The sequence below is a fragment of the Triturus cristatus genome, chromosome 3_2 (genome assembly GCF_964204655.1).
Source record: "Triturus cristatus chromosome 3_2, aTriCri1.1, whole genome shotgun sequence".
Taxonomy (NCBI): domain Eukaryota; kingdom Metazoa; phylum Chordata; class Amphibia; order Caudata; family Salamandridae; genus Triturus; species Triturus cristatus.
Window position 1 is genome coordinate 694,961,677 of NC_140584.1, and position 24,715 is coordinate 694,986,391.

The window sequence follows — 24,715 nt, forward strand, 5'->3', positions numbered from 1 at the left end:
CGGCGGCTAGTCCGACCTGCTGTTGGGGATGCATTCCATGCCTTTTTGCAAAGTTTTCAAGTTGCGCTGTGATGGGATTGAGAGCAGCTGCTAGCGCTTTACCGACAGTCTGGAGAACTGCAGCCTCTACCGCCTTATTGACCGATTGCTAAACTGATGCATCCAGGGGTCAACTAGATTGTCCTCGAGGAGAGGACCTTGCTCCTCCTCGTAGTATCTGTATTCGCCCTCCTCAAAATAGGCCCAGTCTTCCATCGCTAATTAATTTTCAGCAACCTAGACAATTTTTTCAGCCAAGTCCAATAAAAATTCCAAAGGAATTGGTCAAGGGGGAGCAACCCCTAGTGCCAAATTGATTTAGCTGCTCCTCAGCCCCGCTGTAGTCACTATTGTTGCAGCCCACCAGAGGGCGTCAGGGAGCCAACCTTCTATTCAGCCTGCAGCTGGCTTGGGCCTTCCTTATTCAGCAGCCCAGGAAAGGCATCCGAGCACACAGAGGCAAAAACAACTGACCTGCGTGCAATTCTGCTCTTGAAATTGGTGCGGAAAAGGAGGAATCGTTATTAGGCGTCTCGTAGTGTCAAAAGTGGCCCAACTGGGCTATACGACGTCCGGCTCCAATGCAAATGCGGGCCCTATCAGGGAAGGTGCCGTGGACCGCACCACTGACTTGAGATTGACTGGGGGAGCAGTGCGCAAGGAATTAGACACACTGGTGGGGGCGAGACGCGAGAGGTAACCGCCCCAGTCGCGCGCTACCACACGATCGCCGCACAGTATCTGACAACACTCGCGCTGCCTCGCGCTGCCGCTAAGACGCGGTTCAGGTATTCAAGCGAAGTATTAATACCACACATAGCATTAGACAATAACAGTGAATGAGTGCAATAATATACTAGTTACAATAATGAATGAGCACAACAATAAATAGTGAAAACAGAGTCACAATAACTGTCACCAAGAGTAATTATAGAAAAGCACTTAACTTGGCTGCGAGCAGCAAAGAAAGAGGAAGTGCTTGTAAGAAGAGCGTCATTTATAGGGCTAGTCTCTATGGTTATTGTATCATGGCATTTTGAGAAATATAGTTTTCCTTTATATGTTAAAAACTGTTGATTGGCTGCTGCATATTTTCAGTAAAGAAAGGGAAAGCATAATCCGAAGCCTCCAGTCCTGTAATAGAATTGCCTTCTTTTTATCTTTTCTTTCATTTGTATGACGTAGAAAGAAAGGCAAGGACGGACTATAATCCCTTGCTACTCGACAATCATTTTGACAGAGAAACAAAAGAGGGGAGTATTGAAGGCAAACAAGCTTTCAGTATAGTCTGTCTTTTGTTTCTATGAATAAGACAAATATTACCCAAGCCCAAAGGGAAGAGTGTGCGGGAGGAACAAGGAATGCACAAGGGACATGGGGTGGGAAGGTGATGCGAGAGGCTAGAAGGCAGGAGGGCAAGGTGTGTGATTGAGATACAACAGTGTGATTGTTGAAAGTAACTGTAGAAGGGAACTAGGAGCACAAAGGGGAATATATGATGGATGAGAGGTTGATACAAGAAGGGTGGCGGCGAGGGAAGACCAATTGTGCATAGGAAAGAGAGAAGGAAGGAACAGACTGAGACATACTGTAGGAAGCTCGCAGGAGCGTACAGAGGGACCAGTAGCTGGAAATTAGTCCCTTATGCAGTTCAATGCTAACACTTGAGTGGAGGCCGAACTACACACCCAAACAACTAATTCTTTCTGTGAGCGGTAGATACTCTACTGGGCCAAAACGTGATTGTCAGAGTTTCAAAACTTTAAAGTCAGTGGCTGAAAGTGTTTGAAATTAGTGTTTTTCCCCAAATGCACTGGCAAGTTTTTCCAAATGTATTGGCTAAACAATCGCCGATTTTAGGAGAATCTTTGTAGGGAAGCAGGTAAACATGTGTTCCTATTGTGTACCAAATCGAAACAATGGTTGCACATTGTTTATTTTCCATAGAAAAACGTGTTCCGGATACATTGTGTCCCAGTGCTGAAAAACATGTTTCTGGAGGAATAGCATAAACTTTAAATGCTGTCCGGGAGATCAAATTTCACCATAGTTCTTGTGGCACAAAAATTTTAATGTATTTGCAGTTAATACCACCATATGGAAGGGTTCTATCAATATTTTTTTCTGAGTGCTGCTCAAATGTTTAGGCTGCTTCAATAAATATTTGGGTGCTACTGAAATATGTCTTAGGGTGGCTGAGAGATGCCTGTTGTGCAGCCCATATGAGAGCTGGTCGGTTATGTCACGTTTGCTAGTCCTTATTGCCACTTGGGAAGATCAACCATGTTCATCGATTGATGCTCATTTAAGCCGCTGGTGTCCCCTCTTCTGCCTGCGGTTCTGCCATCTAATGCCATTTTAACTGTCCAAACATGTTCCAGTTTTGCACTCCTAAATAGCTCCTTTACCTTACATCTACTGTTCTTAGGGGCTCAAACTATCATGGTGTGTGTAGAAAGCCATAAATATGTGGTTCCTGATCTGGGTCTGGCGAGTGAGAGAGAGAGAGAGAGCAGAGGAGTTTTACACATCTCTCCTGGTTGTCACCTCCTTCATATTTCCAATGAGATATCTATTGGCTGGCTCTTCCTTACTTAACTTCGAGTTTGCTAACTTTTTTCACGCATTTTCAAATCTGCACCTGACCTGCAGACTCCTTCCCCTGACCAACAAAGGCGGACTATGTGCAGGAGGGATCTTTTGAAGCAGTATCTCAAGCATATTTGCAGATGCAAGGCTTCTAGGTGATGAAAACATGCTCTCAATGTCAATGCACAATCTAATACCAACCTTTTAGATGTTACCTCTGACACTGTCCTAGAGAGATCGATTTAGGTGCCTTAGATTGTGTTAAGAAGTCTATGTTTTCTACTCTGTGTGTGTTGTCTTTGGGAGGGAGGCCCTTCTTGCTGCACCGCAATTTCCCTCCACATTTTCCTCAGTATATATTTCTGTGGCATTTTACCAAATGTTTTCACTACTGCTCTCTGTGTGTAGCTGAGCTGTGTGGAGTTGTGGTTTGGAATTGAGCCATAATCTCCATCGCCTCCATTGCCATTGTTCGGCTGGCCTGTGTAAGTTTTAGTTTTTCACTTCAATTGATCTTGGATTCGTTAGATTGACATATTCCATGGGGAGGGCCCGAACACGTTTGATTCACACAGCCAGAGTACTGGGAAAGAACAGGTGTATGGAGAGACCCGGAGCCGAGGGGTTGGGTTGATGGAGAGACATCCAATCATGAAATTCTCTGATTGACACCCAGGTACTTGCTGTTCTCCAAAAATTGTAACTGAAGCTATAATTTGGTCATGTCCATATATTGGTGAGAACCCACATCTCTGGAGGCCAGTGGTTCCAAAGAATGCCAATAATAATAAGTGTTTGGAAAAGGAGGTGAACCAGTTCAGCCCCATGCCATCGTGCTCCATGCAAGTCTTTACAGTGCTAAGGAGATCCCAGTGATTGATCAGAACAACTGTTCTGGGACATCTGGCCGCACCAATAGTCATGGCTTACGTTGATTGAGTATACAGGGAGATTTGGAAGACTGGCTGCAAGGTGCGCAGCAGCTAATTTGCTCCGATAATCATAGGTGTTTGTAGTATGCGCATTTATTGATTGTCTTTATAAAAAGAGATAGTCCTGTGGTTGAATGAACATGATCGATCACTTACATCTTAACAAATATCCTTTTTTTTTTTTTTAAAGTACCACTCAACTCAGGGCACCCGAGGAAGCACTTGTTGACAAATGGATAAACTAATACTGGGAGTCCAATTAGGAGTAAATTATCTAAAAGGATTTTCACAAGTAGACCACCAAAGAAGGTAGAATGTTTAATTGATGCTTTTTCTCGATTAAATCACTGTGCAACACTGACCTGAAGGCCGTAATGATGCCCCCATTCGATACATTCTATTTGAGTTTCTTCAGCTACAACCTTTATATCCGCATTGGCCCAAGGGATGTGAGCTGCTTGACTGCACTAGTGCAGTAAGCCTATGGCTCACTGTAAAATGATGAAATATTGTCCATGGATAGAAAACTGCAGGAGGTGTCAAAGGCAATAATGACATTACTCAGTACCATAGTACTGCATGGTTTACTAAATCAGCAGAGCCTCAACAGTACTCTTCATGCTAAATGTTCTCTCTGCCAGAATGCCAATACGAATTAAAGAGGTTAAGCACTGTGCAAAGAAAGCCAGCAGGCATCATATACCTGAACTAAATCTCTCAATGGCTCTGATCTGGTTTGAATTCTCAAGGTTAATTAAAGGATAAAAGAAAAATGATTCAGGTGTTCCTCGCTTCAGTTGCATCTGGGAAAACTCAACAGGAGAAGTCTACTCAACACTAACCACCAATGTTCTTCAACTTTTCACCTGAGGTATTATCTGCCTTAGTGTTTTAAAAGCTGGTTAATAGTTTCTGAATTCTGTCCTGCATAACGAATACAGTTGAATGTGCTGAGGGACTTGGTGTAGTGATGGGAGGCCAGACATGAGTTTCTGTTTTGCAGAAACATTTCTTATATTCTGTTCATTGGCATCTGGAGAATCTGGGCATATAACGGGAAGTGGTAGCCTTTGCATATATTCTGATCACATGAATGCCCTCCGTGTTAGTCGGTGTTAAATCTACTTCATGTTGTTGGTATGTGTCTGTAAAGTGAACTATCACCCACAATGGTATCCTGGCACTGGGCATGTGTGTGTGCCTAGCCGTGCCTATTTTAGGTTGGTCAATTGAAAAGCCAGGTCTTCAGCTTCTTCCTAAATTCAAGAAGTGAGGAGGAGGCTCTGATGTAGAGAGGATGGTTGTTCGACGCTTCGGAGCAATGTAAGAGAAGGCCCGTACTTCTGATCTGGTTTTGTGTATGCATGGGATGTGTGCAAGTAGGAGTCCTGTGGAGCAGAGGTGTCTGGGTGGTTGGTGAAGATATGCAACTATTCTAGAAGGTGGTGCATGAGTTGTGTAGTGCCTTGAATGCATATGTGAGGAATTTGAATTGAGCGCGTTTGTGTATCCGAAGCCAGTGTTGTTCCCTTAGGTGTGGTGTGATATGAGTTCTGTGTGGGAAATTGAGGATGACTCTGGCTGCCAAGTACTGGTTGGTTTGTAGTCTTCTAGTAAGTTGTTTGGACAACCCAGCATAGAGGGTTTTTCCATAGTGCAGTTTGCTGAAGACTAGGGTGTGAGTAACAGTTTTCCTAGTGTTGCTTGGGAGAAATCTCTGTAGACCCACAATTGAGATGACAAGGAATATATCTTTAGAGCATTACTAGCCCTGTAGTTATGGAAGTCCAAAAGAAGCTGATAATGAATGATTAGGTACAGTATTTATACTGATTGGTATTGTTGGAGTAATCGTTCTTTCACTATAAACCTGAAACATTAGAGATGAATTGGAAGTAGTGGCAGTGGCGTAACGAAACTTGAGGGGGCCCCCCTGCAGGATACGTGGAAGGGGCCCCTCCGGTTGACCTCTTCATGTAGGACTTCCACAGGGTGCATGTCTTGGGGGGGGGGGGGGGGGGTGGAGGAGGGGGGGGAAGGGGGAGTACGCAAAAGGTCTGCCTACTCCACTGTCCGCAGGTCTGCTTCCGAGGCTGTCGGTGCCTTCTTCGGGTTGTGGCCTGTGGGTTCAGGTGACAGATTATGCCCTTCGAGTCTCTCTCCATCACTTCCTCTCTATCACTCACTCTCTTCTGTTTGTGCCTCCATCACACAATATCCTGTCTCTCTCCATCACTCATTCTCTATCACTCACTCTCCTCTGTGTGCGTCTCAATCATATAATATTGTTGTCTCTATTCATCACTCCCTCTCTCCCCTGCGTCTCAATCATATAATGTCCTCTTTGTCTCCCTCATCACTCATTCTCTATCGCTCACTCTCCTCCTTGTGTGTCTCAATCACACAATAACCTGTCTCTCTCCTTCCTTCACATTGTTGCTCTACCACTCACTCTCCTCTCTGCGTGTCTCCATCAGACAATCTCATCTGTGTGTATCTCCAACTCTTCCTCTGTATCACTCACTCTCTTCACTCACCTCCCTGTGTCTCCATCATATGATATCCACTTTGTCTCTCTCATCACTCATTCTCTATCGCTCACTCTCCTCCCTGTGTGTCTCCATCAGATTATCTTCTTCAAGTCTCTCTCCATCTCTTCCTCTCTATCACTCACTCTCTGTGTGTCTCCATCACACAATATTGTCGTTGTCTCTCTATTCATCACTCCCTCTCGTTACTCAGTCTCCTCCCTGCGTGCCTCCAGACATTCTCCTCTGTTTGTCTCCATCACTACCTCTCTATCACTCACTCTCCTCCCTGGGTCTCCATCATATAATATCCTCTTTGTCTCGCTCATCACTCATTCTCTAGCACTCACTCTCCTCTGTGTGTGTCTCATCACACAATATCCTCACTGTCTCCATCACTCATTCTTTATAACTCACTCTCCTCCCTCTATGTCTCCATCATACAAGAACCACATTGTCTCTCTCCCTCCATCACTCTGTTGTTCTATTACTCACACTTCTCCATGCATGACACCATCAGACAATCTCCTCTGTGTCTGTCTCCATCACTTCCTCTCTATCACTCACTCTCTTCACTCACTCTCGTCCCTGCGTGACACCATCAGACAATCTCCTCTTTGTCTCTCATCACTCATTCTCTATCGCTCACTCTCCTCTCTATGAGTCTCCATTAGATGATGCCCTTCGAGTCTCTCCATCACTTCCTCTCTATCACTTACTCTCCTGTGTGTCTGCATCACAAAATATCCTTGCTGTCTCTCTCCATCAATCATTATCTATCACTCACTCTCCTCTGTGCGTGTCTCCATCAGACAATATTGTCGTTGTCTCTGTTTATCACTCTCCTCTCTGTGTCTCCATCATATATTATCCTCTTTGTTTCTCTCATCGCTCATTCTGTATCACTCACTCTCCTCCCTGTGTGTCTCCATCAGATCATCTCCTTCGAGTCTCTCCATCACTTCCTTTTCATCACACTCTCTCTTTCCTGTTTCTTGCTTTGTCGTTTCCTTCCCCTTTTATCTTTATCTCTCGTGCTCTGTCCTTCCGTTCTCGACCACTCAAAGGTCTCTTCTCCATCACTTATGTCCACTCCTGTCCCCATCATTCTCTTTCTCTGTTGGTGCCTCTCTCTGTTCATCACTCCCTCTAATCCGTCTACTCCATCCACTCTTTACTCACTCCTCTTTTTCTCGATCACTTCCTCTCACACTCCCTGGTTGTCTCCATCCATCCCTCTCAGTCCCTCACTTCTCCTTGTTCTCTCCCCGTCCCAATTCTATGGTGCCCTCGTCCTGCAGTCTTTTATGTCATTCCCTCTATCTTTAGTCTTATACCCCCATCTCTTTCTCTGTCCTGTACACTCTCATCAGTGCCATCTCTTCTATCTGTTTCTTCTTTATCCGCTCTCGGGTCTCGACCTTTATTTCTCTCTCTGTCCTTTCTACAACACTCTCTTCACTTTCTCTGCACATCTTTCCTAAGTATCTATTTTTATTCTCTCTCCCATGATCTCCTTCTTCGGCTCCTCGTCAGGGGTAGTAAGCGCAATATAAATACAATTACAGTGACTTCTGTAATGTGTTGCTGCTCCCTCTCTCTCTCTGCGTTGCTGTCTCCTCTCCACATCTCTCTCCTCGCCTCTCTTTCCCTTCTCGTTCTACGTCAATCAACTCCTTCATGCTCTTCGGGACCTCTCTTACCTGCCTTCTGTTCACTGATCACCCTCCCCAGTCTGTCTCTTTCACCATTACCTCCTCTCCCCTCTCAGACATTCCCATCCTTTTCTCCCCCTCCAAGGGGAGGAATTTTTTTCCTGCTTCACATTTCTTTTAATGTTATGTCGAATTGTTGGGTGAATTCGTTTTGTTTTTTAAACGAATCATAATGTTCATTTTAGCTGTTTCGAAAGCAATGTAAATGCTAAGCTTGCTGTTTTTGCAACCGTTTTTTATGATATGGATGTACTATTTTATCTACAAACGTTGTATGTTTTATTTTTGTAAAGGGAAAGTCTCATATGCATAAAGACCCACTTTTATCACTCAGAACTGTAAGTGGGCCAGGGCTGGGCCCTGGCAAAGTCAAAACATGGATGTTGAGCCAGTGTCCTATGGGGCCCGCTATTTCTGCCATTCACCAGCAGGAGGAAACAAGCATTGGCATAGCCAATAGGTCTCACTTTTGGGACCTTATAAGAATTTAGTTATGCAACTATTGTGTGGTTGTGTGTGGTTGTGATTGTGTGTGTGTGTTATTGTGTGTGTGTGTGGGTGTGTGTGTGGTTGTGTGTGGGTGTTATTGTGTGTGTGTGTGGTTGTGTGTGATTGTAGTTGTGTGTGTATGGTTGTGTGTGCTTGTGGTTGTGGTTGTGTGGTTGTGGGTGTGGTTGTGGGTGTTGGTGTGTGTGTGTGGTTGTGTGGGTGTGGTTGTGTGTGTGATTTTGTGTGTGGTTGTGTGTGTGATTTTGTGTATGTGATTGTGGTTGTGTGTGGATGGGTGTGTGTGTGTGATTGTGGTTGAGTGCGTGGTTGTGTGTGTGGTTGTGGTTGTATGGTTGTGTGAGTGTTTGTGGTTGTGTGTGTGGTTGTGGTTGTGTGTGTAGTTGTGGTTGTGTGTGCTTCTGGATGTGTGTTGTAGTTCTGTGTTGTTGTGTGTGTAGTTGTGGTGGGGTGTGTGTTATTGTGTGTGTGTGGTTGTGTGTGTGTTGTGTGTGTGTGGGTTTGGTTGTGTGTGGTTGTGTGTGTGTGGCTGTGGTGTGTGGTTGTGTGTGTGAGTGGTTGTGTTTGTGGTTTTGTGTGGTTGTGTGTGTGGGTAGTTGTGGTTGTGTGTGTAGTTGTGGTGTGTGTAGTTGTGATTGTGTGTGGCTGTGTGTGATTGTGGTTGTGTGTGTGTGGGTGTGTGTGGTTGTGTGTATCTGGTTGTGTGTGTATTTGTGGTTGTGTGTGTGGTTGTGTGTGTGGGTGTGTTTGTGGGCTTGAGGTTGTGTGTGTGGTTGTGTGTGGGTGTGGTTGTATGTGGTTGTGGGTGTGTGTGTGGGTGGTTGTGGTTGTGTGTGTGGTTCTGTGGGTGTGTGGTTGTGGTTGTGAGTGGTTGTGTGTTGTGGTTGTGTGTGTAGTTGTGTTTGTGTGTGTAGTTGTGGTTGTGTGTAGTTGTGGTTGTGTGTGTGTGGTTGTGTATGTGTTGGTGGGTGTGGTGTGTGTGGTTGTGTGTGGCTGTGATTGTGTGTGGCTGTGGTTGTGTGTGTGAGTGGTTGTGTTTGTGTGTGTGTGTGGTTGTGGGTGGTTGTGTGTGTGTCTGGTTGTGGGTGTGTGTGTGTGGGGGTGTATGTGTGTGGGGGTGTGTGGTTCTGGTTGTGTGTGGTTGTGGTTGCGTGTGGTGCTGGTTGTGTGTGATTGTAGTTATGTGTGTGTGGTTGTGTGTGTGTGTGGTTGTGTGTGTGTGTGTGTGGCTGTGGTTGTGTGTGTGTAGCTGTGGGAGTGTGTGTGTGGTTGTGTGTGTGTGGTGTGTGTGTGGTTGTGTGTGGTTGTGTTTGTGTGTGCGGTTGTGTGTTGTGTGTGTGTGGTTGTTGTGTGTGGTTGTGGTTGTGTGTGTGGTTGTTTGGGTGTGTGTGTGTGTGGTTGTGTGGTGGTGTGGGTGTGTGTGTGTGTGGTGTGGGTGTGTGTGGTTGTGTGTGGGTGTGGTTGTGGGTGTGTGTGGTTGTGGTTGTGTGTGTCTGGTTCTGAGTGGTTGTGTGTGGTTGTAGTTGTGTGTGCTTGTGGGTTGTTGTGGTTGTGTGTGGTTGTGTGTGTAGTTGTGTGTGTTATTGTGTGTGTGGTTGTGTGTGTGTGTGGTTAAAGTTTTAGTCACTACTCAAAATGAAATCCATTTTATCAGCGTTGCCAGTGCTCCTTTATGTTTAATGCCCTAAATGAAACACAATGTTATAAGCATCAAAGGGCTGGCCGAGAAGGGAGGGGGGGAATGCGAGGAGCAGAGGGGAATGCGAGGAGCCAGAATGAAACTGACAAAAAGGAGCCAGAATGAAAGTGACGAAAAGGGAGGATGGAGATGTGAACAGAGCATCAAAGGGCTGGGCGAGAATGGAGGGGTGGAATGCGAGGAGCAGAGGGGAATGCGAGGAGCCAGAATGAAACTGACAAAAAGGAGCCAGAATAAAAGTGACGAAAAGGGAGGAGGGCGATGCGAGCAGAGCATCAAAGGGCTGGGTGAAAAGGGAGGGGTGAATGCGAGGAGCAGAGGAGCCACAATGAAACTGATGAAAAGGGAGGAGGGAGATGCGAGCAGAGCATCAAAGGGCTGGGCGAGAAGGGAGGGGTGAATGCGGGGAGCAGCTGTGCACGTGCACGCCATTGTGCACTCAAGCTTGTAGCCAGCAAAACCATGTGGGTAGCACTTTGAAAACTCACCTACTAAAGTCTCTCCGAGCAGCGCATGCACGCTGACTCAGCGAGACCTAAACAACCAATTTCATGCCTGTCACATGCTAGTGCTGCAACACACTGTCACCAGAAGTTCATTTTGTGACTTGGGGACTATGGGCCAGGTGGCTTCTACCCTTTACCATTCGTGTTCCAGGACCTGAAGCGTTATTTAATTTCAACCTAATAACTATGGTATTGCCACCTAACTTTCAAACTTCTCTTGTCAGGTTTATGTTCAGTTATTGCTTTTGGTTCGGGGTAAAAATGCTAAATAAACTGTAAAATAAAATATCCTGCTGATGTTGATTATGTTCTGCCTAGTTAGACCCCATTTATAAATTTGTCAAACACAGGATGCAATTTCACATGTATTAATTACATAGGCCACTTCTCCTGTAAAGGCTTCTCAAGTCACACCCGTTTTAGGGCCGTGCCGCCTTTTTCAATCCACTTAAAGCACTTTTTCCACTCCAACTTCACTTTTGTACTTTTAACCTGCCACCACCTCTTTCCTCCTGATCTCCCAGGACTTAAGGAATTTGGGGCCAGTCGTACAAAATGTCCATTCACATAAAAAAGTCATACATGGTACATCGACTTTAAGCAAATGGAATAGAATTTTGCAAACCCAGCTATGTACTAATAGATCAGTTCACAAAATTCCAAATCATAATGGAAACCAGCCGCATTTAAAAAGGAAAAACTGATTTTTTCAACTTTGTTTGGGAGTTGACAGTGGTCCAATGGAATACTGCTTTCTCCCAACAAACTTTTTTTTTACATTAACAAAGGGGAAGGGGTCCAGCTTCTGAATTGGCTGCTAGTTGAAATGAGTGTCGGTCTTCAAAACTATATCGATAATACTCCGATTCTGATTCTCTCTCAAAATTATGTGGATGATAATTTGAAGATTACTGAGATGTTCACTTCTACCCAGGACTGGATGAATAGGAGCTGGCCGAGCATGAATGCGGCAAAACCACCTCAGAAACATAAGTTAAGGATCCCATTCCTCTCATATGGGGATTATGGACATTCAACTTGAAAACAAAGCAACAACTTGTGTATTTAAATTGTTTTTATTGGCATTAGTCAATACAAACAGTAAGAACAATACAACGTCCTCAATTACGAAGAAAAAGGGGGGAACAAAGGAAGAAGGCAAAGAGAATAACGAGCATTGGCATAGCCAATAGGTCTCGCCTTTTGTACCTTAAGTGTTTAGACATGCATCACATTATCCTGGGTGCTGAGCCGCCAGGGATTGTAGAGCTATAGCAGAGAAGGTCTAATGAAGATATAGTTTTAAAAGATTTGCCACATTATGGCCCATAATTTAGCTTTTCTTGTCACATAATGTGTCTTTGAGTAGCCCCTTATCTCACCATCAAGTCAGTCTCTGAGTCTGGGGAGTAGTTTCCGTTGGTGCAGCGGGTGCAGTGGCACCAGGGACCATTAATCCCTGAATACTGGAGTAAGAGCAGTGCAGTTTTCAGTGACGCTGGATGGGTTTTCGAGGAAATCTGGACTCTTTTGAAAGCTGTGGGGTTGCAATGATAGTCTAAACACGTGCGAAAGAAGGAGTGTGGCTTCACGATCTTTGCACTTGAGCTGAACAGGGCCTATCTGGGTGAGAGTTATGCTCCCATTAGAAGACAGTGACGAACAATTCACGAAGGTTCTATTTATTATTTAGGCCAAACTGTAATAAAAAAGCGCTGTGAAAGTCTGTTGTTCGAATTTATGTACAGGGCAATTCACTGTATGTGAAAACATGCGTCATGTTCATTAACAACTGGGATGTGCGAGAGAGAAAAGGCAAAAACTGCCACATCGAGGCTATGCTCAAAGCTGTCCGGAACTCAGCTCTTAGAAAAAATATACAACTTTTGCCACTCCTTCACTATTCTACTTTTAAAAGTGCTGCAGAGTGCTCGCTTCCTTCCATTAAAGAGGTAACCCAGACCTGATAAATAGGGTAATTACTTTCTGCCCCTTATGTGTACTAGTGACATGCTGAGAAGTGTGTGTATCCTCTAACCAGAGCATATAAGAGACAAGCAGATAAAAAAGTATAATTATGTCAACACAAGTTTTACAAGGATACTGCAGCAAAGTACTGACATAGTTCCATTTAAAAGCACTGCAGATTCAAAGGGCAAGGACTTTTCCATTTAAATGGAGATGCCCACCCTACACTGTCCACATAAACTATAAAGTGATCCTGCTGAGAGGTGATAGTATTGTTTGAAAAGGGTAAAAATATAAAAGTGCCTGCACGACCCCATTAAACATACTGAAGCCTTCTTCAGTCGTGAATACTAGTGCTGCACCCTGAAAGGTATTTTTTAACAGCAAGAGTGTGAAAAACCATTAAAGTGCGGTACTTTGGGTCTGTCAGTGCCTCTGTTTAAAGCGCCGTCGCATTGTAGTGCGGTGCCGGTGACTTTACTGGGCTCCCTTCTGGGATGAATAAAAGGGTTACGCCCTCCTCCCTCAGCTCTAGGATTGCTCGAGCAGTAAGCCGGACCAAGGTCACTCCTCAGACACCCCACGCGCGTAGGAAGCGTTATTGTTGTAAATGACTGCTCGAGCCCAAGGGACAGGAACCGCTTCACACGTGGAGCGATCTGTGCAGAAACTGCAATCATACTGTACACACGGAGCATGTCAAAGACAGGGGAAGTGGAGTTTGGCCAGAAACGCCACGGTTGGGAACGGGGGCGCGGCTTCCAGGCTCAGTCCATCTACAGCGTTTACCTTACGGGAGCGAGCAACGGCGTGAGCAATAATTACAAACAGATGGTGCCGCTGCTCGCTCCCGCAAGGTAAACGGCGTACATGCACGAGGGCTCATTGGAAACCGTGCAGTACATGCACGAGTTTCCCAAAAAGTACAGAGTGATTCCAAGAGGTCACTCCAAAGCAGCGCTTGCGCGCTGCGTAGACAAGACCTAAAAATAGGGAGGGGTATCTAAGGTAGATACAGGGAGTCATTACCATGTATACATGATCCAATATAACTTACATGCATTGGCAAATGCAAATATAATAATACAGTTAGGTGCTACCTACACAGCATTTAGAGGAGTCAATAGTGAGGCTACACGTAACGCTTCAAGACTCCGTAGCAGCGGGACATGTAGACGTTTCAGATAGTCCAGTTCACACTCCTTGATCTGCAAAGGCATACGTCAAGGTGCAATAGGTATAGCATCTATGGCGTTGACACTGATGTAGGTGAGTCAAAGTCCTGCTGGCGAAGCCAGAAGGTGAACTGTTCTCCAATGACTTTGGGCTGGAATCTGAGGGGAATGAGTTCCCAAAAATTGGATAGTTGCTCTTGGCAGTAGGTGAAATCATGTAGCCATACCATGATCGTGGGAGCGGGATGTCTGCCCCAGTGCCTGGCCACTCTGCGTGTAGCCAGTAGGAGCAGCATGGCAGTAAGGCGGTGGTATGCAGGTGGCGTATCCTTAACATAGCCCAGAAGGTCCACTAGGGGAGAGTAGGGTATCCCCTATTCTGTGATCATTTGAATATAAGTATACACTTCCCCCAAGAAAGATGCAACCCCTGGGCACTGTCAGGCCAGATGAAGAAAGGGAGCCTGTGGGGCCCCACAGCACAAGCAACATGAGTCAGGCACCACCCCCATTTGAAACAGTTGTGAAGGGGTGCAATAAGTATGATGTAAAAATGTAAATTGAATTAACCGTAAGCGATAGTGCGGGGGCAGGAGCTCCCGCTGTTCACAACAAAAGAGTCATGGTGCATCTGTGATGGCAGGGACCGTATCCGCTTTCCACTGCTTCAGAGCTTTTGGGACGGTTTCTGGAAAAGTGCGCTGCATAGTATTATATAGGTGTGTTATTAAGTTACGTGGAGAGGGATCTGTGAGAATATGCTGCAACGCTGGGAGGCCTGGAGGTAAAGACAAAGCAACAACTTTAGTGATTTTCTTTGATGAGTAAATTGATGCAGGACCTTAAGTTAGTCACATCATTCTGTCATCTTATGCTTTTACGTAAGTCTCTCTACTTACCATCTCAGACAGATTGAGAAGTATTTTTAGAGCTGCCACTGGATTGTAAATAGATTGTGAGAACGCTTTTGTGGCACAGACTCAAAGTCCAATATCAGTAAGCTTCAAGTGTTGTAAAATTCTGCAACCAGAGCATTTTGTGATATACAAAATTTACCCAAAGCAACGCTATGATATGGTTTTCCCCAATCCTCTTCTTGGTGGATTTTGCACACCTGTTGCTCTGCAGATGCATATGTATAATAATAATCCACATTTGTAAAGCGCAATCACCCGTAAGGGTCTCTAGGCGCTGGGGGCCGTCGGGAAGATTTAGCAAGCTATTGCCCAGAGTCACATGGTGCTGGGCTAATCTGCCTCCAGTGCCGAGGATCGAACCTTGATCCCCGGATTCCGGAGTCAGTTGCCCTGGCCGCTGCGCCACACCTCTTTCTCAGGAACCATAACAAACTTCTATAAAGATATAACATTTGTGTGGGTTAAATTTTAGGCATAGATACATGTGTTGAAGAAACTTTTCCATTTCAAGCCAGATATAGACCAGAAGAACTATTATTTACTGACACTTTATTAATTGAAAATTATTAGAGAAGAGTAGTACTGTTAATGTAAGTAGAGCCGGCCAGACAAACCTTCATGTGCAGATGTTCAGATGCCCCCAAGAATCGTCAGAGTCCTGGGCCGGATCCAAGGGATTAAAATAAAGTGATAAATGAAGGGATTAAAACCCGTTTTTATTATCGTTTTATTTGTGGGGGTGGAAGGGGCGATGCTCCGCCGCTGCATATTTAAAAAGAGACCGGGATGTGTTGTTTAATGTGCATGGGACTATATATGTTCTTATATTCTCGGATTTTTTTGACATCAAACACTTAATTTGACTTAATCATACCACACAGTGCAATAAATAGTCTGGGAGTGTTGTTAACTAGGAAATAGCTGTGCCAGCTGGGCCATGCCCTGCAGTACCTTTTCCCACCCACTGTGCCTTTGTAAACAGCCCTGTGCTGCTTCCTCTGTACTCTGCTAACCTCCTTCCCAGTCGAGGGACACTCCGCACTCCCTAGAGGGGGTGCCGCGCTGTTGTGCCAGAAATGAGAGTGTATTTTGACAGCACCGCTGTGATGACTTGGAAGAACTCGTGCCCCGTCACGCAGGGTTTCTATTAAAAGTGCACAATCCCGCCAAGCTGCTTTCCTCTGAACCGTAGTTTGGCAAGATAGGGTCTCCTTCTGTTTACACTCGGGGAGGGCGTGGTCTGAGCAGGTCTATGCGATACGGATATCATATATTCTGTTTGTTTTTGCAGGAGCTCGTGTTAATGCCAAAGACAATATGTGGCTGACTCCTCTTCACCGAGCCATTGCCTCCAGGAGCGAGGTGAGTGGGTGCTGAGAGGGCTTGTGGTTTCGCACACAAACACACTCTAGTCTAGCGTTGTGTCATGAATCGAAAGGGCGCCAAGAGAGCAGCACGCTGGGCTGTGCTGTGCTGTGCTGTGCAGGCCTCTGAGGGGACTGCCCGAAATCCACGCAGAGGTCCACCTCCTTTCTTTTCAGATGTAGCCTACTGTTGTGCACCAGTTTATACCACTGTTCCACTAGATGCCACATTTACATCTTCTCAGGGGCCTGAACCACCTTGTCCAATCTCGAAGTATATTTTGCGTTTTCTTGTTTATTCTCTGTGACTTGTATGTATTATGTTCATGCAGGTAAAGAAACAAGAGGCATAGCACGCGATTGCTAAAGTCCTGGTTTTCCTGGTGTAGTGGCAGTGTAGGCGCACTGAGGATATAAATATATATTGATTGGATGAGGCGGGGAGAGTTGAAGTTGCAAAATATGTTTTCCTATTTGAATCGTAAACTGGATTTTTGAGAAGTTAGAAGTCAAAAATTAGATTAGATTAGAACAAAACGTCATATAATTTGCCATTTAAAAAAACAATAGGTCAAGAATATAGCGATATATTGGCAACACATGAACCTGATTTGTAGACCCATCTGATTGATTGCCATTGATTGAACATTTTTGCTCCTGCACCCATTTTCAGGTCCACAAACCCAAATAGATGCCTAAATACCCATTATCATTAAACTCTTTGTGGAGCCACTTGAGCTCATGGTGCATATGTCTTACCTCCCAGAGAGAAGTGTTGGGCAGTGCACATTACAGACAGTGGGAAAATGCACTCACACTCTGGAAATAAAATGGACTTTTTTGTGTTGAGGTCACTCTAAAAGCTTAGAGTGACCGGAATGCTTCCAGAGGTCCTCGGACCTCATTGAAGGGCCGAGGCCTAACACAAATGCAAAGAAGTAGAGGGAGGCACGGGCACATGGCATGGATCGAGACCAAATATTTAGCGGCTAACATTTTGATGATGATGCACCTTGATGTCTCGATACTCGGAGACAAACTGATTTTTTGTAAAGCAGACAACAAATGGTGAGACATTGATGTGGAGGATGGCTAAAGCACATTCCCATGCCTCTGCTTTCTGTTATTGGATGATTAAAATGTATGTTGAGGGTGATACAATCCAGCGGCATGAAATGCAAAACGTTATTGCTGCATTTAAGAAAGTATCTATTGCCAGACAATAATCAGCATGGAATTTGCTCAGTACAAGGTAAAATAGCTCCACAAAGGCCAAGTCCCCATGTTCCAATACTGTACGGAGCAGGAAAATACCTTAAAGTGATACATGATGTGTTTAAATGGATTGGCACACACTCAAACGGCATGGTGAGCAAAAAAACAATGGATGTGGACCCAGATTTCTGTACTGGGGTGAATGTATGAAACCCCGAAACCGGTCCTAGAATGCTTGGTTCCAGTCCAGGGAGGACCTGGCTTGGCAGTTCGGGATGGACTGTTCCCATGAGGCACAGGGTCAAGACTGATTTGCATATGGCTGGGTTCAAACTGGAATGGCATGGTGAGCAAAAAAACGATGGATTTAGGCCCAGATCTCTGTGCTGGGGTGAATGTATGACATTGTTCTGCATTCTGTCCATCATCTGTTGTTTTTGCATTTGACACACCCAAATGGCTACATGTAAAATGACAGAATAAGATGTGCATACATTTCACAGATTTTTTTTTGTTAGCAGTTTGTTTTATTGCAACCTAAACACGACCTTGCTGTTGCCCTTTTAGAGCATCAGTCAAGTGAATTCCAGTGCCATAGCCTGGGCTTTCCTGTGTGTAAAACTTTGCATAAGAAATTCAATCTAAACATTAATCTATGCATTCGTAAACCTGAGGAGGGAAGGTTCTTCCCTACATACTTTAGTCAATGTCATGCCCTGCGTGTAATTTTTATTCTTAAAGTAACTTTTATTTGGTTGCAGGAAGCAGTACAAGTGCTGATAAAACATTCAGCTGATGTCAACGCTCGGGACAAGAACTGGCAGACACCACTGCATGTCGCAGCGGCAAACAAGGCTGTGAAGTGCGCCGAAGTCATCATTCCCCTGCTAAGCAGTGTCAATGTCTCGGATCGTGGTGGACGGACGGCATTGCACCATGCAGCTTTGAATGGCCATATTGAGGTAACACATGGGTCTTGAGTACATGCTACACCATGTGCAAGGTACCACCTACCTGTTGGTATATGATTGGGCAGTCATTTTCAGTAGTAATTGCAGTCCATGCTGAACAAGAATTTGAGTGAGCTATATGGATAAACAATTGTCTTTCTGGAGAATTTCTGTGCGGTATTTGTGTTTAGTAACATTAAAATATAACTGTTGCAGGTGTGATAATGATAGTTCCACCTTAGATATGTCCAACAGAGATGGATGATTTGTAAACTTCACTAACGAATAAGTAACTGAAGGCGTTTGTGGTGTCTGAGATCCTCTCTTAATCTTGGAAAAGTCAGTAATTGTCCCAATCTTTAAAACCGAAGATAGAATGGCCTGGTGTTGTTCCTTCCCCTTGATTGACTCTTTGGCAAAGCCTTTAGGCAAAGATTTGCTGGCCCAGAATAAGGATTGTGTTACAGAAGTTGTTATACTATATGGTGTTAGATCCGGACTACACTGAGTTATACTCAGAGTAGAATCCTGCATTAATCTGCTCCTGTTATCATCCAATATACACAACATAGTTTGCATTATTGACGCTTTACTGTGCTTTTGATTGTGCAAGTAACCTAAAATCGAGGGCCATTATGAGGGATTTAAGAGTTATGGACCCTCTGCTAACTCTTATCATTTTATATTTGTCTATAAGATATAGCCTTAGAGCCAGCCATCAGTGTGCTCTTCAAGGGGAGTCTGAAAAGGTTGTGTTTTAGGGCGATTTTATTTAATATATAAATACATACCAGTGGCATTTTGAAGAACTAGTATAACTTTAGAGACTTCTAAAATTGGTGATATTTTTATTTCTGTGTGCCTTTGTGTAGATGACACTGTGTAATACTGTACACCGTATTGCATGCAAAAAAAAAAATCATGCTTGTAGAAAATCTAAGGACATGTGTGATCTAGGAATAAAGGGCATAATAAAAGTTCTTCAAAAAAGAGCTAACGGCGGACTCCAAATGTCGCACTTCTTTATTGTGTTCCCATGTAAGTAACAATGTATTTCAAATAGGTGTGCATCTAATGCTCCTGCATCCGCCGTTAAAGGATACAAACTGCATAGCAGATAGAAAAATTGTAAAGAAGTTGGAGCAGTGCACCACCAATAGTCAAATGTAATCACACCAAGTGGTCAGTTCTGTTTATAGGAAAAGTCTTTATTGCGGTTTTCCAACCAGAAGAACGGCTCAGCCAACGCGTTTCGTTCAAAGAATTGAACTTCGTCAGGGCGTACTCAAGAATGTATCTCACTCTCACAGTAGGTCCACTACTTATATCGTGGATGGCCCGTCTCAGAATAAAGAGCCTATGGCATGGACATGGAGTTTCCAGTCGCACTCCTAATGTCTGGTATGTCTCGTGTGCGGATACCTCCTTGATAAGGGCACCACAACCAAAGGCTCGCGAGCCGCCGGCGGCTCGCGAGCCTTTGGTTGTGGTGCCCTTATCAAGGAGGTATCCGCACACGAGACATACCAGACATTAGGAGTGCGACTGGAAACTCCATGTCCATGCCATAGGCTCTTTATTCTGAGACGGGCCATCCACGATATAAGTAGTGGACCTACTGTGAGAGTGAGATACATTCTTGAGTACGCCCTGACGAAGTTCAATTCTTTGAACGAAACGCGTTGGCTGAGCCGTTCTTCTGGTTGGAAAACCTCAATAAAGACTTTTCCTATAAACAGAACTGACCACTTGGTGTGATTACATTTGACTATTGGTGGTGCACTGCTCCAACTTCTTTACATAATAAAAGTTCTCTTAAAAAAACAAAAATGATGCAGATGTGAGGTCTAGTGATAGAAAGGGTCACATTGCACACTTACCTGAGAATAGTAATCAGGGACTGAATTGGAAAGATTGCATAACTGAAAGATGCATACGTGTGGTCTTAGTGTCTGTAGCGATTTGAATTGTAATAATCATTCTGGAGTTACGCCTCTAGTCTGTTGGAGAGCCGTAGGTCTTGAAATGTGTGTTAACGACCAATGGAGTTTGAAAATCCAGGTTCCCTAAAAGTGCAAAAAAAACGAATGTTCACACATACTCTTAGTGCTTCAGATGTCTACCTCAACATTTCTCTTTCATTAGTCAATGCATTATCTATCTGACACAGTAAAGGTTCTTATAATGTCAGTAACTTGAATTTAATATAAGGCAAATGATAGGATGGTTTGTACAGGGGTGATTAGCCAAGCCATGTGTGCCCCAAAGTGGTGCTTGATAGAATCCCTGATTGAGTTTATCTGAGCGGGTTTAATCGACTAACTCTTAGCGATTTTGATCTAGAAATTTGATTCTATCATGAAGGGAGGCATAAACTGGGCAAAAGTGTCATAAATGATGCAGCTCCTGGTGACTTCAAGAACAACAAATCTTTTGACTTGTATTAGATTTGGTTAGGTCTCCATGGCAACTGATCCTGATGACATGACGGGCAGTTTCATGAGCGCCACCTTCTTCTGTTGAAAGACTGGTATGCATGTTTTTTTCTTTCTGCAAGAAGGCATATATGCACAATACATTAAACCTGTGCTACTAAAGGAGGAGCTCCCAACATGTGGATCAGCTCCTCCGCGCCTACGTTTATTATCCGGTTATGCAGTTGTTTTTTCCTCCTTGCTTAGGAGGAGGACAAGGATGTCTGGATCCCCATTTCATCTCACTGTTAATATGCAGGCAGTCGCACACTATGTCCTGCATAGCTTTGTAATTGGGCAAAGAGCATTTATAAAAATAATGTTGACATGTTTTTACAAAACTGATTATAATAACAATTGTGTTTTCATTTTGTAATTAAGAGATTTTTGTGTGTGACTTTATGGCCTTTTGTTTTAAAAATAAGTCAGTAAGAATTGATTACGTTCAACTGTTAAATGAAGAGAAAATGTGATCATGTTGACAGAAAGAAATAGCGTTTAAGAATAATATCCAGTAAAGAAATAGGATTCGTTCTAGTCATGGTTTTCTATTGATAGGCATGATACAGTTTAAAATGTAGACTGTCAATGCTGATTTTGGGCACCCGCTCATTAGTATAATTTGCAGCAGTTACACGATTTACAGTAAAAAAGTAATCATTACTTTGCATTTGAAAAATATGACCGCAGGATAAAACTAGTCTGTGAAAAAAATAAATGCGTGCATGTGTTGATGCAAATTGCTTATCATTAAAGTTTCTGATTTAAAAGTTTTTAGGTTGGAATTGGTTGCAATAAACGCAATTTCAATTATTTACAATTTTTCTTTTTTTTTTTTACTTAATTGACAGTTTTGTGCTGATTTGAACTGTTATTAATTGATTCCTGTGTGATCAACATTTTTATTCAACACCAAACAAATCGCACGGATTGTTTGAGTTTAAACTGCAAACATGAAATGCCGTTCCTGATAATACCGATTTGATGAAATTCATTTAAGTAAACACGTTGCTGTTATTTTAATTGTCAAGCGGATTGAAGCCGTTCGGCATTAATTAATCTTAATTTATTTGCTTCAAACGCAATTAATAATGATTTCAAATTGTAACCTTGTCTGTTTCACCTCTTAACATGTATAACCGCTGCCGATAGTTACCCTCAGCATCAAAAAAGCTGCAACCATTGTTTATTCTCTATTGCACTGTCTCAGTTGTCTTTCTCAAGGCCTCAAATTCAAGATCTCAGTCGGGCCCATTAACTGATTCCCCTGAGGCGAGCATCTGACGGGGATCATTAGGTTCCCGCACTGGTTGCCATAAAAGGACGGCGCCTGGGAGGCCTCCCTGGGCGCTGAGTGATCCCAGTAGCAAAACATTCAGCCATTCCACGTGCAAAATATCTGCGAAAAGATGCGTTCAAATATTCACTTCATGTGGTGGCACTATGGCCCTTCCCTCCATTTCCTTACGTCCACGTTTGTTTCTTGATTTATAAAGCGCATGGCTAACCAAAAGCAGGCTTCCAGGCACTGCAGACGAGGTGTTTCTGAGCCAGAACGTGGCAGATTAAATCAGCCAAGAAAATAATCGCAGCTGAGAAGGAAGGGAATCCCAAAGCTTCGAAGCCAGGAAGCTGAAGGAACATCTTTGTCTGGTTTTAATAATTCTAGAAATTCAGGCAAATCTACAGTAGGAAGACCTCATAGCTCTCTCAGGGTTGTAGGGTTTAATCAGGTGTCTCAAAAAGATAGACCCATATAGGAAAGGGAGCGAAAGGCAAAACCAAGAGCCTTGAATTTAATGCGCTTTCCAATGGGCACCCAGTCTAAACTGATAAAATGGGTAGTAACGGATTAATGTTTAGGAAAGTGTAGTAATAGACACGCAGCCGCAATTTTGATTCATCTGTAGTTGTTTTAACAATGATTGTAAAACACTCAGAAAAATCCCATCACAGTAGTGCAGGTGTGAGGTGATATTAGACTGGAACATGGTTTTCTGGGTGGAGGGTCGAAGGGTCCATAAAATGTCCCTGAAGATCCTAAGAAGACAGAAGCAGCAGGCGGATAGCTTTCTAAGATGGGTTTAAAAGATAATTTATCATCAAACCAGATCTCAAGAATCTTCACTGTTGGGCTCGGACAGGTGTCACGAGCGTAGGGCCACCAGGTTGGGGTCCTGAACTGCGGGTTGTTACCCACCACGACCATCACTTGTGTCTTCCAACCATTCAACTTGAGACAACTGTCACCCATCCAGTCCGCCCCAGACCAGAGACACCTCCTGAACTGCCTGGCGTTGTTGCCCTGATCTTTAAAACAGTGGCCTTCTAAGAAGGAAGAAAACCATTCCAAAGCCTTACTGTTGATCTCACAGTCAAGGAGTATTTCTAGAAGGATGTTATGGGTCACTGTGTCAAAAGCAGCACTCAAACCAAGCAGAATGATGGATGCAGAGCCACCCTGATCAAGGTTTCCTCTGAGTTCTCCGGAAACTGCAAGGAAGGCATACTTCGTGCTGTGATGTGGGCAAAAACCCTACTGGGAGGAGTGAAGAAAGTTGTTCTCTTCAAGTTAATCTGAAAGTTGGTGATTGATATGCATCAGCACATGGGGTATATTTGTTATCTGGAGAAATATGGAAGTGCATGATGGTAGGACATTTGACGCTGGCAGCACATTTTGGTGTTTTAAGGCACGCTAAAGTGAGGAAATAGGCACAGTTTGTGTTTTACCTGGTACAGTGGGTTGAAACAAAAGTTATGTGATCTATTCACCCTCACATGAATTCACTCGGGAACTCATTTTTCAGAAATGTCTGGGATGTGTATTTTTTCTTGACCAGTAACTCCAGACCACACTACATAAATCTGTGTAAAGAAAGAGTCTTTATTTCTACTTACATATCATGCACTAATTTTATGAGGAGATTGTGGGAACACTGGATGGCAGGATCTTTGCCTTTGGCAGCACAATTTATTGTTTTGTTGATTGATTTTCTAATTGTACTTTTATAAAGTACGCTGATACTGAAGATTGGCTGTCATGGCGCTGACGCTGGTGTGGTGTTTTGTGCATGATAAATATGAAGGAATAGAGTTTAAGCCACAGTTTAAAGTTTTCAGGACAGTATAGGTAAAATGGTGATGCAATCCACTTTAGCTGCACTTTCCGGGATGGCCCTGGATCGCTAGAATTTCATAATAACCATGGATTGATACGATTTCCATGGGGTGGGTTACCCTGGAGAACAAATTATAATCGTCCCTCTAGACAAATTCATCTCAGCCTACAAAACTCAGCAGACACGGTCTCAGATCATCCAAAATGTGGAGTAAATAATTTATTGATAGAAGTGTGGGAATGTAGGATGGAAGGGCTTTTGCCAGTGGCGCCATATGAGTGATGGGAACCAAGATTGCAAATACATTACATTTTCACCTGGTTCTCATGGTTGAATTTAAACACACATATTTTAAAGTTATGTAAAAAACCACAATCTGTGAGAGGACCAATGAAGCGGAAGTTCTACTTAATAGATACATATTCTTTCTTTATTTCTTAGATGGTTAATCTACTCATAGCTAAAGGTGCTAACATCAATGCTTTCGACAAAAAGGACAGAAGAGCTCTACATTGGGCAGCATTCATGGGTAAGAGCTGACATTATTTATATGGTGATAATCAAATATGATGATCAAGATTCGGAAAATGTGATATGCATTAAGAATTTAAAGTTCAGCATTGATTATAAACACAGTAGAATATGTGCGAAAGACTTGAAAACAGGACCACTTAAGATTACCCCTATCTACTGAACCTACATAAGGATTTACTTATTGGCCTTTTACGCAGAAACAGCGGAAAAAGATGCTTTGTAAATGTGACACATTTATGTAGTTCTGCTTCATTAGCTCATTGCATGTTGGTTAAGGATAGGTGTTGATATAATTTGTATCATTTTACACATGTATGCATACTACACAGCAATCAAATGTTTTCTCTGTATCTCAAAGTACAAACGTATAAGATATAACAAGCATTTGCAATGCAATAGGTCTCGCATTAGGAAAGTTTGAGCTTTTTGTATTGTAAATTGACTAATTTTTTATTTATGTGTTGGTATTGAAAATATTGAA

At 43.5% G+C, this 24,715-nt stretch overlaps 1 protein-coding gene across 6 annotated transcripts in view; it reads left to right on the top strand.

Annotated features, from left to right (window-relative positions):
- ANKRD44 (ankyrin repeat domain 44) overlaps positions 1-24,715 on the top strand; it is a 744,373-nt gene that overhangs the window by 310,097 nt on the left and 409,561 nt on the right. For all 6 annotated transcript variants that reach the window (XM_085648750.1, XM_085648754.1, XM_085648751.1 and 3 more), the window contains exons 4-6: positions 15,867-15,937; positions 17,916-18,116; positions 24,142-24,229. In XM_085648750.1, the coding sequence (XP_085504876.1) occupies positions 15,867-15,937; positions 17,916-18,116; positions 24,142-24,229 (360 nt within the window). The remainder of the gene's footprint in view (positions 1-15,866; positions 15,938-17,915; positions 18,117-24,141; positions 24,230-24,715) is intronic.